Raw genomic sequence first — 17,185 nt, forward strand, 5'->3', positions numbered from 1 at the left:
TATCAACATTTGCTGATGGTACCAAGCTAGGTAGGAAGGTAGGCCGTGGGGAGAGGCTGTCAAGAGATATAGACAGGTTAAATGAGTGGGCAACAAGCTGGCAGATGAAATGTAATGTAGAGAAGTGTGAAGTTATTCACTTTGATCACAAGAGTAAAAAAAGCAGCACATTTTTTAGAAAGGTGCGAAACTTGTAAATGTTGAGATTCAAAGAGATTTGGGTGTACTTGTACAAGGAATGCAGAATGTTAGCATGCAGGTGCAGCAAGCAATTAGAAAGGCAAATCATAGAATCCTACAGTGCAGAATGACATGTTGGTCTTTATTGCAAGGGAATTGGAGTCCAAGAATATAGAAATATTGCTACAGTTGTATAGGACTTTGGCAAGACTACATTTGGAATACTAAGAATCAAAGAAAGAATATAGTTGCATTGGAGGCAGTATTCAAAGTACACTAAATTGGTTGCTGGGATGAAGGGGTTGTCCTGTGTTGAACTATGAGATTGTGTCTCAGGGAATTAAGGGATATGGAGAACAGGCAGGAAAGGAGGGGTTGAAGCCTGAGATCAGCCATGATTTTATTGAATGGTGGAGCAGGCCAGATAGGCCATATAGTTTACTCCTGCTCTTATTTCTTGTGTCTCTGCAACTTTTTCAATCTTTAGTTACACTGCATTTCAGTTGTCAGCTTTTTGGTAACTGTGCCAGCTTGCTTTGAAAGTACAGTTTTTTCTAAAGTTCCATAAACCGATAGACAAAAATGATGTACCTTTTCGAGGACTTGTGGCAAGACAGTGGCATCATGGAGAAGGAAGGGAGAAAGTGTGGACACAGCTGTCAGGATGCATGACAGAATGAGCGGATCGTGGGTTTGATAGCTTAAAACAGCTTTGAGCAGCTCAATCCCATCTGCCACTGGTAGTTGCTGTAAAAACAAAAACGGTTAAGCATCTAGATAGCATTTTCATCTTCAATATTAAACGTTGTGTATAGAGATAAAATTCCAGAAGTTACACTTGTGTTCCCATTAAGGAAGATATCATTCATCTGTTTTATTATGCTGCTCCAAACAATGGCTTGAAAAAATAAAGCAAATTATATTCTCCAATTCCCCTCCCGACACACAAACAAAAACAGCAAACATGCATCACTTCCCTCAGAACGAAGTGTTTAGCTTTGAAGAAATATAAGCCTAAATTAGAATGAGAAAATGTAGTCCATCCCCAAATCTATTGCCTTAGTCTCTTGCCACAACTCTCCCAACACCAAGAACTGTGGACTGCTATGGTCTCCTTATCAAAAAGTGATAAACCTGCATTAGAGTGGGTGCAACAAAGGCTCATTAGATTGACTCCTGTGATAAGGAAATGGCCTACAGAGGAGAAAGCGAATAGGATAGTGAATTTAACTCTAAATTAGGAAACGACATGTGATTTCATTAAATTATCAAATTCTTGGAGGACTCAATAAGATGGACACTGAGTTTTCCCCTAGCTGGAGAGCCTGAAACTAGGAGTGAACTTAAGACTGATGAAAATAATTTCTTCAGTCAGGACGTAGTGAACCTTTGGAATTTCCTACCTTAGGAGATTGTGGCTACTCAGTCAAAAACATATTTAACCCATGATTTTGGGGCACCAAGGGAATCAATGGATATGGATTTGATGCAGAAGTTCAACTATGATCTTATTAAATGTGAGGGGGGTGAATGTCCTGTTCCCATTTCTTAGGTTATCACTGAAACTTCAAATGGTTCATACCATTTGAAAAGGAAGGGTGTTCATATGGGTACAGGCTGACAGTTAGATTATGGTCATGGTAAATTCCTTTCATTATTCACACGCACCTCAGGTTCCATTGTTCTGAATAGCTGGCTCATCACACTCTCCATAAAGAAAGTTAATGCATCCCATTGCACAAAAGATGGCGAAAAGATAGAGCACAAACCTTTGCCAGTCTTAGCTGTAGAAGAAAAATAACAACATCTAACCCACTGACAAAAGGACTTGTCTATTAATTTATCTACAAGACAGAAATACCTGAAACGATGCACAGAATCACAACCAATAGGTTACCAAAAGATGTTGACCGAAAACACTGGTTTAAAAGAAAAAGAATTGAATTCACAGGAAATGTGATTTGCAATAAACCACAACTCCCAAAAACTTGTGCGATTAAACAATTAATTGAATTTATTTGCTGTAAAAAACTATATCAACAACCTATCTTAAGGGGCAAAATATGTTAAATGACTGTTTCATAATTACCACTGTTATATTGTTAAAACACAAAAAGGTACAAGCAACTAATTTGATTCTTTCACAATGCACAAGCTGTTGGCCGGTTGTGTTATTTCCTTCTTCAGTTCCACAGTTGAGAGCTCAGACACTGGGGAGTTTGAAGTTAGGCCTGGAGATAACTGGCGCAAGTACTGAGGCTAAGGCAGACCCAAAAACAGACACATAATGGGTTTGGTGGGGGTTCATACTAACTGAAAATCTCAGGAAAGGTGACAAGAGTAAGGCAAGTAGAAAGGAACTGCCAACCCAACTTTGTCTAGAGGCCTGGAATGATGGTCAAGCTGAGCTTTGTTCATCCAGTACAGTTTAGTCTGATCCAGTCACTGGCTCAGGTCACAATCCCAGTTACTGGCAGCATCCAAATAGAAATGTCACAAACCAGGCATGTCAGCAATATTCCAGCAGACAGGCGGCTAGAAAACCCCCTGCAACATTCAAGAGCTGAGTAACAAGTGTGTGGGCAGTGTAGGGTTACATCTGAAACGATGCCACTGTTTCCAAAAAGGAGCCAGCCACCAAGCTTAACACCATGCCAGGAAGAGCATGGAGATGTTGTGCAGTGAAGTATTCAATCATTATATAACTGAAAGGATATATTTCAGCTGAAGGGTATTTTTTTTTTCACATCACCAGCTGAGCGGCTTAAAACAAAATCAAGGTCATCTCAGGTGGACATAAAAAGATTAAATGGCACTATTTGAAGAAAGGCAGCTGAGTTTGTCCCAGCGAGCTGGCAAATATTTATCTCTCTGCCAACAGAACAGATTATCTCTCTGCTATTTGTGGGACACTGCAGTGCACAACTGACTGCCACAATTCCCTACATTGTAACAGTGACAACACCGCAAACATACTTCAAAGGCCAAATACAGGAAATCTTCACAGGTTTTGATTTCAGACTAATCTTTCTCTTCCTTTGCTTTTGGGGGTCAGCCATTCAACCTTCTGCCATTTACACCTCCTCTGGACACAGCTTAGGCTTCTTTCCTTGATCCAGTGCCACTTCCTTTGACCTTGCACCATCAATCCTATTGCCACTGAAGCTCTCCTGTCTTCCACCCCATCACAGGCTTTTCACTTTGCTCTTTTTCCAATCCTCCCCCATTCACTTGCTTAAAGCCCAATACATTTGTAATTCTCCCAGTTCTCTCTCTCTCTCTCTACAGATGCCAACTTATCCACTGAGCCTTTCCAGTTTTTGGTTAAGCATTTTCGGATGCCCTGAAAAGCAATATAACAATTCAAGTCGTTTCTATTCTTCTAACAGTAGTCCAAACTGCATTTAAGTCACATGAAGGCAGAGTAGAGTTTAACTGTTCGTGCAGCTTTGACTGCAACTGCATTAGAACTGTTCAATGTAGCAAAGAGTGGGAATTTCAAGACTAACGTTAACATTTTTCTCTTGTGGGGCAGGGCAGATACTGCTGACTTTTCTTTTGTTAAGCACAATAGACTAATAATGAAAAAAAAAACATGCTTTCTGCACAAAGCAGCGTAAACATACATTTATCTACAGAACAATTCCAAAGATCACAGCAGGAATCCACAATCCTATTTAAAAGCAGAAAAGACCGTACTTTGCATACATATAAATTTTCCAACTCAATTCAGAATTCGGCAAGTATTTTTGAGTCAGACCCAATAACCTATAGCATGTGTCACATCATCATTGAAATGATAATTTACAAGTGCTAACTCGCCCCAGTATATAATAAATGTAAAGATCTGAATAACTTAAACACAAACAGAATGCTTAACAGCTTACACATAGTTGGGCCAACATCAATGACTGCCGTAAGTTGATACTGCAGTGCCTCAGAAGCCATGTTGAATCCGGTCATCGGTGATAGTCGACAAGAGAGTCTAATGGTCTCTCCTTGTTGAGCTCTGAATGCTGCAAAACATAAAAAATTAACCTGCATAAACAAAACCTTTCATTCAAAGTGCTTCAATATGCTTCCCAGAGAAGTCCATTTAATTGCAAATTCACTATCAATAGGGCAAGTCGAAATCAAAATGTTACATTTATCGAGAGCAGACTACCACGTCAGCATACACAAAGACAGAAACAAATATACCTGATCTGTTGGGATAGGATATACTGACCAACTGTTTAAAGAGGAAATTAGAATCACAGTTCTTTTGCTAGAAAAGAGCATTTGATTTAATATATTAATACAACAATACACTGCACAAGAACTTACAATTGAAAAACGCATTGAAGTCTTCATCATTGTCAAAATCCACACGAGAATATTCACAACTTGGACTGTCACTCTTGGAAGGAAATCCAACCTAGTCAAAAGAAAAGGTCAGTTACAAAAATTCCACATGCAATTTCTTATAATAAGTTTCCAACTGGAGAGAGAATAGGACCCCTCAAGGGCCGAAGTGGACACATAGGTGTGGAACCGCAGGAGATGGTCGAGGTTCTCAATGAATATTTCTCCTCTGTGTTTACCGTGGAGAAAGACATGAAGACTTGGGAACCTGGGAAAGTTAGTGGTGATATACTGGGGACAGTTCGCATTACAGCAGAGGAGATGATGGATGTATTAAAATGTATGAAGATGATTAAGTCTCCTGGCCTTGACCAGGTATATCCAAGAAAACTGCGTGAGGCTAGAGAAGAAATTGCGGGAGCACTGGCTGAGATTTTTGCACAGTAAGAAGTCTCACAACACCAGATTAAAGTCCAACAGGTTTATTTGTTGGCACAAGCTTTCGGAGCATCACTCCTTCAGGTGAGTGAGGAGTTGTGTTCACAAACAAGGCATACATAGACACAAACTCAATTTAGAAGATAATGGTTAGAGTGTGTCTTTACAGATAATCAAGTCTTAAAGGTACAGACAATGTGAGTGGAGAGAGGGTTAAGCACAGGTTAAAGAGGTGTGTATTGTCTCCTGCCAGGACAGTTAGTGAGATTTTGCAAGCCCAGGCAAGTCGTGGGGGTTGACAGTTCCGATGCGCCACAGCGAACAAACCACACCGAACTCCTCAGAAGACAAACACGGGACACGGCGGACAGAGTACCCTTCGTCGTCCAGTACTTCCCGGAGCGGAGAAGCTATGACATCTTCTCCAGAGCCTTCAACATGTCAGCGATGAAGACGAACATCTAGCCAAGGCCATCCCCACTTCTTGCCTTCATACAACCGCACAACCTCAGGTAGACCATTGTCCATAGCAAACTACCCAGCCTTCAGAACAGTGACCACGACACCATACAACCCTGCCACAGCAACCTCTGCAAGACGTACCGGATCATCAACACGGATGCCATCATCTCACGTGAGAACACCATCCACCAGGTACACGGTACATACATTTGCGACTCAACCAACGTTGTCGACCTGATACGCTGCAGGAAAGGATGTCCCAAGGCATGGTACAAGATAATGGTTGGAATGCGAGACCATGCAGACGCTACGACCACGGATGAATGGACACCGCTCGACAATCACCAGGCAGGAGTGTTTTCTTCCTGTCGGGGAACACTTCAGCAGTCAAGGGCATTCAGCCTCTATCTTCGGGTAAGCGTTCTCCAAGGTGGCCGTCACGACACTTGACAACGCAGAATCGCTGGGCAGAAACGGATAGCCAAGTTCTGCACACGAGGATGGCCTCAACCGGGATCTTGGGTTCACGTCACACTATCTGTAACCCCCACGACTTGCCTTGGCTTGAAAAATCTCACTAACTGTCCTGTCTGGAGACAGTACACACCTCTTTAACCTGTGCTTAACCCTTTCTCCACTCACATTGTCTGTATCTTTAAGACTTGATTACTTGTAAAGACTCGCATCCCAACCATTATCTTGTAAATTGAGTTTGTGTCTATGTATGCCCTGTTTGTGAACACAACTCCTCACTCACCTGAAGGAGGGGCGACACTCCGAAAGCTTGTGCTACCAAATAAACCTGTTGGACTTTAACCTGGTGTTGTGAGACTTCTTACTGTGCTTACCCCAGTCCAACGTCAGCATCTCCACATCATGAGATATTTGCATCGTTAGCCACGGATGAGGTACCAGAAGATTAGAGGGTAGCAAATGTTGTGCCCTAATTTAAGAGCTGCAAAGAAAAACCTGGGAATTATAGACCGGTGAGCTTAACATCTGTGGTGGGTAACTTACTAGAGGGGTTTCTGAGGGATAAGACATACAGGCATTTGGAAAGACACGGTTTAATTAGGAGTAATCAGCATGGCTTTATGCATGGGAGATCATGCCTTACAAATTTGTTAGAGTTCTTTGATGAAGTGACCAGGAAAGTTGGTGAGGGTACGGCAGCAGACGTAGTCTATATGGACTTCAGTAAGGCCTTTGATTAAGTTCCACATGATAGGCTGCTCTGGAAGGTTAGATCACATGGAATCCATGGAGAGCTGGCAAATTGGATATACAATTGGCTTGATGGCAGGAAGCAGAGGGTTATGGTGGAAGGATGCTTGTCGGACTGGAGGCCTGTGATTAGTGGTTAGTGTTAGTTGATTAGTGATTAGTGTGCCTCAGGGGTCAGTGCTGGGCCCATTGCTGTTTGTTATCTATATCAATGATTTGGATGAGAATGTACAAGGCATGGTAAGTTTGCAGATGACACTAAAATAGGTGGTATTGTAGATAGTGAGGACGGTTATCAAAAATTGCAGCAGGTTCTTGATCGGCTGGGGAAGTGGGCTGAGAAATGGCAAATGGAGTTCAATACAGAAAAGTGAGAGATGTTGCAGGTGTTAAAAGTCAAAAAAAGGTGGGACTTTCATGGTGAAAGGTAGGACCTTAGGGAGTATCGTGGAACAGAGGGACCTTGGAGTTCAGATGCACAGTTCTCTAAAGGTGGAGTCACAGGTAGATAGGGCAGTGAAGGCGGCTTTTGGCATGATGGCTTTCATCAGTTAGGGCATCGAGTATAGAAGTTGGGAAGTTATGTTGCAGTTGCACAGGACGTTAGCGAGGCCACACCTGGAGTATTGTGTTCAGTTTTGGTTGCCTTACTATAGGAAAGATGTTATTAAACGGCGGAGCATTCAGAAGAGATTTACAAGGATGTTGCCAGGACTCAAGGGACTGAGTTATAGGGAGAGATTGGACAGGCTTGAACTTTTTTTCTTTGGAGCGTAGGAGACTGAGGGGTGATCTTACAGAGGTGTACAAGATCATGAGAGGCATGGATAGGGTGAATCCCCAGGGTTGGGGAAATCGAGAAGAGGGCATAGGTTTAAGTTAAGAGGGGAAGAATTAATCGCAACCCGAGGAGCAAATTCTTTTTAAACACAGAGGGTGATACGTATGTGGAATAAGCTGCCAGAGGAAATGGTTGAGGCAGGGGCATTGACAACATTTAAAAGGCATTTGGACAGCTACATGGATAGGAAAAGTTTAGAGGAATATGAGTCAAATGCAGGCAAAGGGGGTTAACTCAGGTGGGCATTTTGGTCGGCATGGGCCAGTTTGGGCTGAAGGGCCTGTCTCCATGCCATAGATTCTATGACTCTATAACTACATTAAATTAATCAAGATCTGAGTAACACATGAAAAAGCAGGAAAATTCAAACAAGTCCTTAAAAAAAGGAAATCATTGGGTTAACCAAAGAAGTTCAACACAAAATATATGGCTTAGTATGATACTGGGCCACGCAGTCATGAAAGGCGGCAAGAGGAAGTACGACATTACGGTTAGCTTCCAGGTTCCTCAATTTAGGATGGGGATTGCATGTCCCTGGTTAAAAAGACACCTATGAATACCAGAAGGAATGGAATAAAAACACAAAATTCTGGAAATAATTCAGTAGGTTTGGCAGCATCTGTGGAGAGAAAAACAGAGTTAATGCTGAGTCCAATACAACTCTTTGGAACTCAGGAGGAAAGGATTCAGCTCGTCTTTGTATCATTTCAGCAAGTGTTTCCATATTGCAAATTTACACTGAAGATGGCTTCCATAACCAATAACAAAAAGACAACTTATTTTCCTGCCATTAAGTTCACAAATTGTCCAAGTGATCAAGGACATTTCACTAAATCAGAATTGCTGTTAATCCACGTCTGTCTCTGAAAGGAGTATTTATCTTACTGTCAGAAATAGTTTTACTTCCAGGAACTTTGATGTTCCTATTTTGGCAGCGCTTAAACCTTCCTAACGCAGTAACAGCACCTTGTTAATTATTGCATTGCCATCACATTGATAATTGAGACAAAGCCACCTGAATGAAGTCACCACCACTCAAGGAAGTCCACAGAAGAAAAGTCCAAGTCCACATACCTTCAGAAGATTAGCCATTGTTGCATGCAACAATTGTGGAATGACATCCAGCAATACAGTGTCCTTAGAGACATGCTCATGTCTTAAAAACGAGCACCAAGCTATCTGGGTTGAAGATCTTAAATACTGGACAAAAGAGAAAATAGAAATAAGTGGTTAATTCTTAAGCCACCCTTTCTTCCAATCCCACCCCCATCCACCGAGTGGAGGAAAATAAATGTAATTCTGTGCAACTCTTGGCCAGTAACACTCTTATTAGTTTCTTTGGTTTGCTAGAATATTCAGTGATAGCGCACCACCATCTATACTTGTTTAGCACTCATGTCTCCACCCCATCCACCTGCCTCAAAACATTGAATGATTTTGATTTTGTGGCAAATGGACTAAGAGGAGACAATTATTTTAAGATATTACAGGATAATCACATATCAGGAAAGCTATTCAGTTACTCCTAATTCATAGAGAAATGTAACACTGTAGCATCTAATTGTTTCCCCATTTAAGGTTTCTCTGACACATGGATCAGTGTGTAGATTTCCTTGTATCTATCATTTACTAGTTTGAGCCCATGTCTCTAAATATTACATCTTCAGTTTAAATGTTGGTGATATTTTATGCTGTTTATCTCATATTCCTGCAAGATGACTACTCACACTTGGAGTGTTCACTCCAAGATAAAGTATGTTCCTCTTTCGCCAAACTTAAAACACCTGACAACGAGGATCAGCTTCCTGTTTCTTTTCTATAATGCTGCCGAAGCCTTATGATTAAAAGCTGTTGGATCAGACCACTTTACAGTTTGATGTTAACTCTTCGGACTTCTATTCTACAGTTTTGGCTAAATAGTTAACAAATTATTAAGTCTTCATTGATGCAATGTTGCAATGATTGGGCATGTTTAAAATCAAGTTTAAGAGTTCCATGTCCCTTTCATACCATTCATGGAATATGGACGTCATCTATTTTTCCCTTTGTGTGTGTTATATTACGTACTTGTCTCAACTGCGCGGTTTACATTTGCATGCCTTATCCAACATAGTACAGCTGAACAATGAGACTGATTTTATTTCCCTTCTTGTCCCATTTGCTTTTTTTTTACACTTTGCATTGAGTTACTTAAAGCAGACTATTTATTTGGATTACATAGTCCTACAATTAATTCAAGGCAACAAGCGTACAAATTGCACTCATGCATGCTGTACATTCAAATACTCATTACTGTCAGGAAGTTACATAATACACCAATTTTTTAAAAATTACCTGACTAGGATGATTGGTAAAAGCTAAGAATGCTTGTAAATATTTGTTGAAATTAGGAGGTTGGCCAACATCTTTATCGCTACCCTGAAAAAAAATTGAGTTTAATTTGGCATATATTCATTCTAAACACAAAAACAAATCACATACAAGTGAACTTCAACTTTCCTTTCATGGAGGGGCAGCCCTCCATGATCTACTTATAAAATTTGCTGTGTCTTCCAGTACTAACTCAACATGAAAAGAAACACGAGCACAAAAAGTAATTTAATTATTTCACAACCTACAACTTGCTCGGAAACAGATGATTATTACAACAATAAGAACACTTGTTTGAGCAAACTTTGAAACAACGTTTTTAAAAAAACTTATTTCCACCTGTCCACAAAACAACCTCAAGATAGTCTCATCAATTTCTGAAATATTTACAAGGTATTATTTGCAATCCTTTGAAACGAAAATTCAACATAAGTATCAAATCGGAGTTATATATTTTAAAAAGTGCTACGTTCACACACACATTATTTCAATTAGATACAAAAGGATATTGGCAGGACCACAGAATTAACACCAATTTTATTTCAGTGTAAAATCGCTTCAAAACCATGAGTTCAGAACATCTGGCAGTTTAACATGTAAACCCACCAGCTGTCTGGCTGAATGGAAACCTCAGTTAAGCAGATCTTTACATATCCATTAGGTTTATGATTACGCTAAAGTCAAATAAAAGAAAAAAGGAGTACAGAAAGCCTAATGAGACACAAATTAGCAGAAACATAGAACAGGTAGGTCAGCATCTCAGGAGAGAACACTCTGATGATGATTAATCTAAATCTTGTGTGTCTCCATAAATGTTGACTTATTGTTATGTTTCCCCAGTTTTTATCTTTCTGAAAACACATATCTCACTGTGACCACTCAAATGCATTGTATTGCAAACAAATCTATGACTTAGAAAGTGCTATCATTAAAACAGACAGAAAGAATCGATAAGCTCAACATACCCACAGTGCAGTCAGCTGTCCACCTAGGGCTGTAAGTACTTGACAAAGCCTTTTTAGAAACATGTAGTGCTGTTCCACAAGCCCTGCTCCATGAGCTGTCCTATAATAAGAAATATGGAATTTTAAATTTTTCCTGGCATATAACAATTAAACAGAGCGGTTTCCACAAACTTCCATAGAATAGAACCTCACAGCGCATGAGGCGGACATGAAGATTTGATAGAGGTGTATAAGGTGTATATAAGATTTTGATGGGTATAGATAGAGTGAATGCAAGCAGGCTTTTTCCGCTGAGGCTAGGGGAGAAAAAAACCAGAGGGCATGGGTTAAGGGTGAAAGGAGAAAAGTTTAAAGGGAATATTAGGGGGGGCTTCTTCACGCAGAGAGTGGTGGGAGTGTGGAATGAGCTGCCGGATAAAGTGGTAAATGCGGGGTCACTTTTAACCTTTAAGAAAAACTTGGATGGGTTCATGGATGAGAGGGGTGTGGAGGGATATGGTCCAAGTGCAGGTCAGTGGGACTAGGCATAAAATGGTTCGGCACAGACAAGAAGGGCCAAAAGGCCTGTTTCTGAGCTGTAATTTTCTATGGTTCTCTGGTTCTATGAAGCCCATTGGGCCTATGCTGGATTTTTTTTAGAGTGCTGTACCATTTAGTCCCTGACCACACCCTTTCCCCATAACTTTGCAAAGTAGTTGTCCTCAAGTACATATCCGATTACCACACAAGAAACCATAGAAACCCTACACTGCAGGATGCCATTCGGCCCACCGAGTCTACACCAACACTCAAAGAGCACTCTATCTGAACCCACTCCCCTGCCCTAACTCCGTGCATTGATCATGGGCCAATATACCTAACCTGCACATCTTTGGATTGTGGGAGGAAACCCAGAGGAAGGCATGCAGACACGGGGAGAACGTGCAAACCCCACACAGTCACCCAAGGCCAATTGTAGTTTTTAACTCTAGAATCCGATTCCAACACCTTTAGGTAGTTCCAGATCTCAGCAGTCCACCGCAGATGAAAATTTATAATTTCTCCTCTCATTCTTCTGCCAATCATTTAAAATCTATGACCACTGGTTACCAACCCACCTGCCAGAGAAAACAGTTCCTCCCAACATGCTCCATCAAAACTCCCTCTTCATCCCAGCTTCTCCAATCTGTCTACATAACTCAACTCTTTCATCCTTGGTACCAATGGATTAATCCTGCTCTTCGTCCTCTCCAGGACCTAGACAACCTGCCTGAAGTGGAGCGCCCAGAATGGAGCACATTCAGCGGAGGCTGAAACAGTGATCTGTAAAAGATTTAGCAGGATTTCTTTCTGTATTCACTACTAGTCTACGTCCTCTTGAAGTCTATTGTTGCCCTACTATTTCTGTAATGTTGATATTGTATCGAGGAATAGTATGACTTAATTTTGCTCTTATTTCTTATGCACTGTCATTTGTGTCACGTTACTTTCTTCTGTTTCAGTGACCTTCAGAATTGTATTCTCTCTAATCAATTAAAGGTCATTTATTGATAAGAAAAACAATGACCGTGTCTGATCAAGCCCAAGATGGGATGCAATGTTTCATCTTGTCTGCTTGGATTGGTTGTTCCTTATGTGGGCACATCAATTGGATTCAACTTGAATTGGGTTTTTTGGTTGGAATAAAAGTACGGGGGGGGGGGGGGGAGAGAGAGAGAGAGAGAGAGAGAGAAGAGACACACACACACCACACCAGAGAAAAACTATCGTTCATTCAGCCTTATTCCCATCTCATTACTTATATGTCCAAGTCAGTACTTCCCCTTAGCACTATTTGCATCCAATTTCCTCGGTTATGAGACACTATCTAAACTACCTTTTGAAATTCCCCATATATAACGATCCACTTCACTACCTTCACTTCTGTACTTCTGTTACTACAATGGATTTAAGTCAGGTTAATCAAACACGATTTGCCATTAGCAAGTAAGTGCTGGCTAGTCCTCAATGGCCAAGCTTCTCAAAGTGAAAATTAATTGCAACCTTAGCAATAGTGTCCAGGAGTAATTTTCCCACCACAGGCATGGCTGATTGGCTTGTATTTAACCAGATTGAACAGGGAGGTTTGCATGCTCAAAATATTACCATTTATTTTCAAGTACAGAATCTAATATGTTAATTTCTAATATATGATTCTGTCATTTGATTTTTCTACCCATTCAAGATCTCTTAAATACAAATGATAATTTCGCTGATATACAATGTGTTCAAAAGCAAACAATGTAGAGTCAACTCCTTCCATTCGGGGAGTTCCGTTCCAACAAACTGAAATCACGAATGGCAAACCTATACATGCGCAGCGCACACTATATGAAATGAAGTGGGAAAGTCGCGATTAACATTTTAAACTATGGATAGTGAACTTTTAGGGATGCAAACCGCAATAATGTGTACAACTACATTTGTGCAAATAAACAAATTCGCCATAGAGGGGGTCGTGAGTGACAGGAGTTAACCGTAAAGTAACTGAATTTATGAAATTAACATCCAATTTTTGACCAGGTGGAAAACAAACACTTACTGTGCAGCTGACAAAATGCAGTGCATGGCTGCATCACTATAGAGGACCAGGAGAGGCTTACGATCCTCCAGCTTACCCTAGCAAGTGAAGAAAGCAGAGGTGATTCAGCCTGAATTTACAAGAATTTTGTAGTCATTCTAGGTCTCTAATTTTTATATGAAGTAAATAGAATATAAGAATAAGAAAGGGAAGAAAAATGATAAAATCAACCAGGTAACTTGCATTATGAATTTCAAGCAGGCTTCTGTGTGAAAATTATAAAGGACAATTCAAGAGGTTTCAAATAAAATTCAACCTCTGAAATCAATTAAAACAACTTGCTTTAATCAAACATACTTACATATTGGGATCTCACTCATGGGGCAGAATTTTACATTATACTGTCTGCTTAAGTGCGTAGGGGCTTGCTTTGAAATTCTTCCGATAGTGAATTCTTCAGTTCTTGTCCACCCTAACATCTTTGTAATTTTACAGTGGAATGGAAAAACCTAAGCCCATATGCTAATTGAGGCAATTAATGGCCACCACGGTCAAGGCCATTGCTCACCCAAGCTCAATTTTCAGGCTGGCATAAAGAGTTCAAGGGGAAGGAGGAAGCTTGAAAAGTGACCCTGCTCACTTCCATCAGCAGCCTCCGTTCAACATTGCTGCCAACCCCACCCCTGTCCTGGACTGGCACTGCTTGTAGTCCCAGTCTTGTCCACTGGGACTAAAGAGCTACTGGCCAACCTGATTGGCCAGCAGTTCTTGAGATGGTACTTTCTTCCAAGTGAATTCAAAAATCCAGCTTCTAGCCAGTAAATGCTTGCCAGAGCGTTAAATAGCTGTGGGGCAACCAAAAATTAGGGCAAGACTCCTTGGAGGGCATGGGGGGGGGGGGGGGGGGGGGGCTCTACCACCCTCCCAGGCAGTGCATTTCAGACAGTCACCAGCCTCTCAGTAAAAAAGTTTTTCTTCACATCCCCCCAAGCCTCCTGCCCCTCGGGTGGTATATTCAGCTTGCAAACTACGGTACAAAAGAGCAATGAGAATACTGGAACTACAAGACTGATTTACATATTAAAATAATTTAACCCTCAACTCCTGCTCACCCAATGTGTGCCTCATTCCAAATCTTGACCGCACATTAAGTTTGATTAGTCCATTCATGTTAAATTATTTCACTAGATTCTAATACAACGATGAAAACATCCTGTGTGATTTTAATATAGTTAATTTGAATTACTTCAAACTTACCAAAAAAAACCCAAGATCATTCGTACTGGATTCTATTTATTGTTTAAACTAGGTCTTAAAGTTCCCAACCTAAAACTGTTTAACTTTAAACATTAACTTTAAAGTTTTACCTTTCTGCTGATGGCAATGAGTAGACACTCTGCTGCCTCGAGCTGCAATTCGGGTTCAGTTAATAACATGCACAGCACCTCAAGTAGTTTGCAGCTATCTGCTGTAATATGGTGCAATGCAACCCAATCCACATATCCAGCCAGGGTATTGAGAGTTGCTACCGCAACACGACAGTGTGCCTTGGCCTAAAGGGCAATAATTTTATGGTTTAGAAAATCAGCTGCACAGTGTTCAAATATTAAAATGCATGAGCCAGAATTCTCCAGCTGTTTACGCCCCACTGTTGCTGCCAGCGAGGACAGAGAATTCAGCGCTCAGCCAAATCTCCATTCACTGCAGTGGGACCAGAGAATCCTGCTACCGTTAACAGCCAGAGATCTCGCCCATTACTTATTCAGCATATGTGAAATCCACAGACATTTAAAAGTTGCATACAATGTGTTGTTACAGGATTTATACCTTTAACTACATTTTACACTGCTAAATTGCAGTAACCAGATATCTAGCAATGCTCCTTTAAGCAGCAGAAAGAAAAATAGCATAAAGCAACCCACCCACCGGAGAATTAATTGCAAAATTGCATTCAACTTTTTAGTAAAATTTGCAGGACCTTCAAGTTATTATTTTTATTTAAAAAGCAAAAATAGAAGAATATAAATGCAAACCCACCTTGTTTTCTTGAGTAGTATCTGCTTTCTGCAAGAAATTAAAAGAAAGATGTTAAAACATGGATATTTTGCAAAAGGTCAACATGGAAACATAAATAGGAGCAGGAAGCCATTTAACCCCTGCATCTTCTTCACCATTCAATAATATAAATGTAAAGCTCTGCACTGGCCAGATCATGGCCTAAACGCCACTTGTCCCTCATAACTCTAGACTCCCCTACAGATCAAAAACCAAAAGTGGCTACTAAACCAGGAACAAACGACCAAAGCCGCAGATTTGCGGTTTTCAAGGACAAGTCCATTGAACATTTATCTTCAAGATGTTAATATCGCATAATCCTATGCAAGAAGAAACAAACAGATCCCATCGTACAACAGGGTCATTACAAACGACTAATCAAAGTGTACAGATGGATAACTATATTACATTGATACGTGGTGCACTGAATGTACAAAGAACAAAGAACAGGAACAGGCCCTCCAAGCCCGCGCCGCTCCCTGGTCCAAACTAGACCATTCTTTTGTATCCCTCCATTCCCATTCCGTTCATGTGGCTATCTAGATAAGTCTTAAACGTTCCCAGTGTGTCCGCCTCCACCACCTTGCCCGGCAGCGCATTCCAGGCCCCCACCACCCTCTGCTTAAAATAAGTCCTTCTGACATCCGTGTTAAACCGCACCCCCCACCCCCCCTCCCCCTGAACCTATGACCCCTCGTGAACGTCACCACCGACCTGGGAAAAAGCTTCCCAGCGTTAACCCTACCTATGCCTTTCATAATTTTATACACCTCTATTAGGTCACCCCTCAACCTCCGTCTTTCCAGTGAGAACAACCCCAGTTTATCCAATCTCTCCTCATAACTAAGCCCTTCCATGCCAGGCAACATCCTGGTAAACCTCCTCTGCACTCTCTCCAAAGCCTCCACGTCCTTCTGGTAGTGTGGCGACCAAAACTGGGCGCAGTATTCCAGTATCAGATCTGAGACACTGATAAAGTGTACATAACCTATATTTATTTCAGTTCTCATGTCCCAAAGAAACTGGCGCATATCACCAAAAACACTCCACAGTATCTTGCTCAAATAGTCTCTCCGTGGATATACTTGTACAGTCAAAAAACTGTTCAGTCATAAGGTGCACCACAGGTAACCCTTAGCTGAAGGCACGTATTTTGCTGTAGAATTCTTTGGGATCAAGGGAAGCAAGCCTAACTATCTGGTGTCCCTTCCCTACTGTAGCAGGAGGTGCTGAAACCCTGCTTTCTGAAACTTTTAAAACAAAGTAGACTAATCTAAAATAGGGACCATAATGTGCCTTATATATACCAAAAGGTATCACGATGTGCCTCCTACACATATAATATGAAAGTATTGCCTATTAAACACAATTAATCAATAGTAGTCAATTTTTAACAAATATTGTTTTGAATATCTTGTAAGCTTTGGCCAAGGGTGGCTTGCCCCAAAAGCAGAATGGGAAAAAGCAGAAACAGACAGGCCACATTCTCTGGATCAATAAAATATAGAACTTAATCAGTGAAAGGCTTTGGAAGACCTCGCAGCTGTAAGGTACTAAGATCATGGAATGAATAGAAGGGATTAAATTGCTAATTAAAATGAATAGGAACATTCTGCTCCTCACTCTTGGCCTCCCTGTGGGGGGGCTGTGATAAGGTATAGCTAGTTAGACAGGATGACTCCTGACTCCCCTTTAGTTCAGTAAGAAGTCTCACAACACCAGGTTAAAGTCCAACAGGTTTATTTGGCAGCACTAGCTTTCGGAGTC

General features: G+C 41.0%; 1 protein-coding gene across 2 annotated transcripts in view; it reads right to left on the reverse strand.

Annotated features, from left to right (window-relative positions):
- The window catches only part of xpo5 (exportin 5), an 86,331-nt gene that overhangs the window by 42,193 nt on the left and 26,953 nt on the right, over positions 1–17,185 (reverse strand). For both annotated transcript variants that reach the window (XM_078229616.1, XM_078229615.1), the window contains exons 6-15: positions 15,401–15,427; positions 14,731–14,916; positions 13,385–13,461; positions 10,825–10,924; positions 9,824–9,907; positions 8,564–8,689; positions 4,507–4,597; positions 4,068–4,196; positions 1,849–1,964; positions 772–927 (exon numbers count right to left, since the gene is read on the reverse strand). In XM_078229616.1, coding sequence (XP_078085742.1) covers positions 772–927; positions 1,849–1,964; positions 4,068–4,196; positions 4,507–4,597; positions 8,564–8,689; positions 9,824–9,907; positions 10,825–10,924; positions 13,385–13,461; positions 14,731–14,916; positions 15,401–15,427 — 1,092 coding nt within the window. The remainder of the gene's footprint in view (positions 1–771; positions 928–1,848; positions 1,965–4,067; positions 4,197–4,506; positions 4,598–8,563; positions 8,690–9,823; positions 9,908–10,824; positions 10,925–13,384; positions 13,462–14,730; positions 14,917–15,400; positions 15,428–17,185) is intronic.

This window comes from Mustelus asterias, chromosome 15, assembly GCF_964213995.1.
Source record: "Mustelus asterias chromosome 15, sMusAst1.hap1.1, whole genome shotgun sequence".
Lineage (NCBI taxonomy): Eukaryota > Metazoa > Chordata > Chondrichthyes > Carcharhiniformes > Triakidae > Mustelus > Mustelus asterias.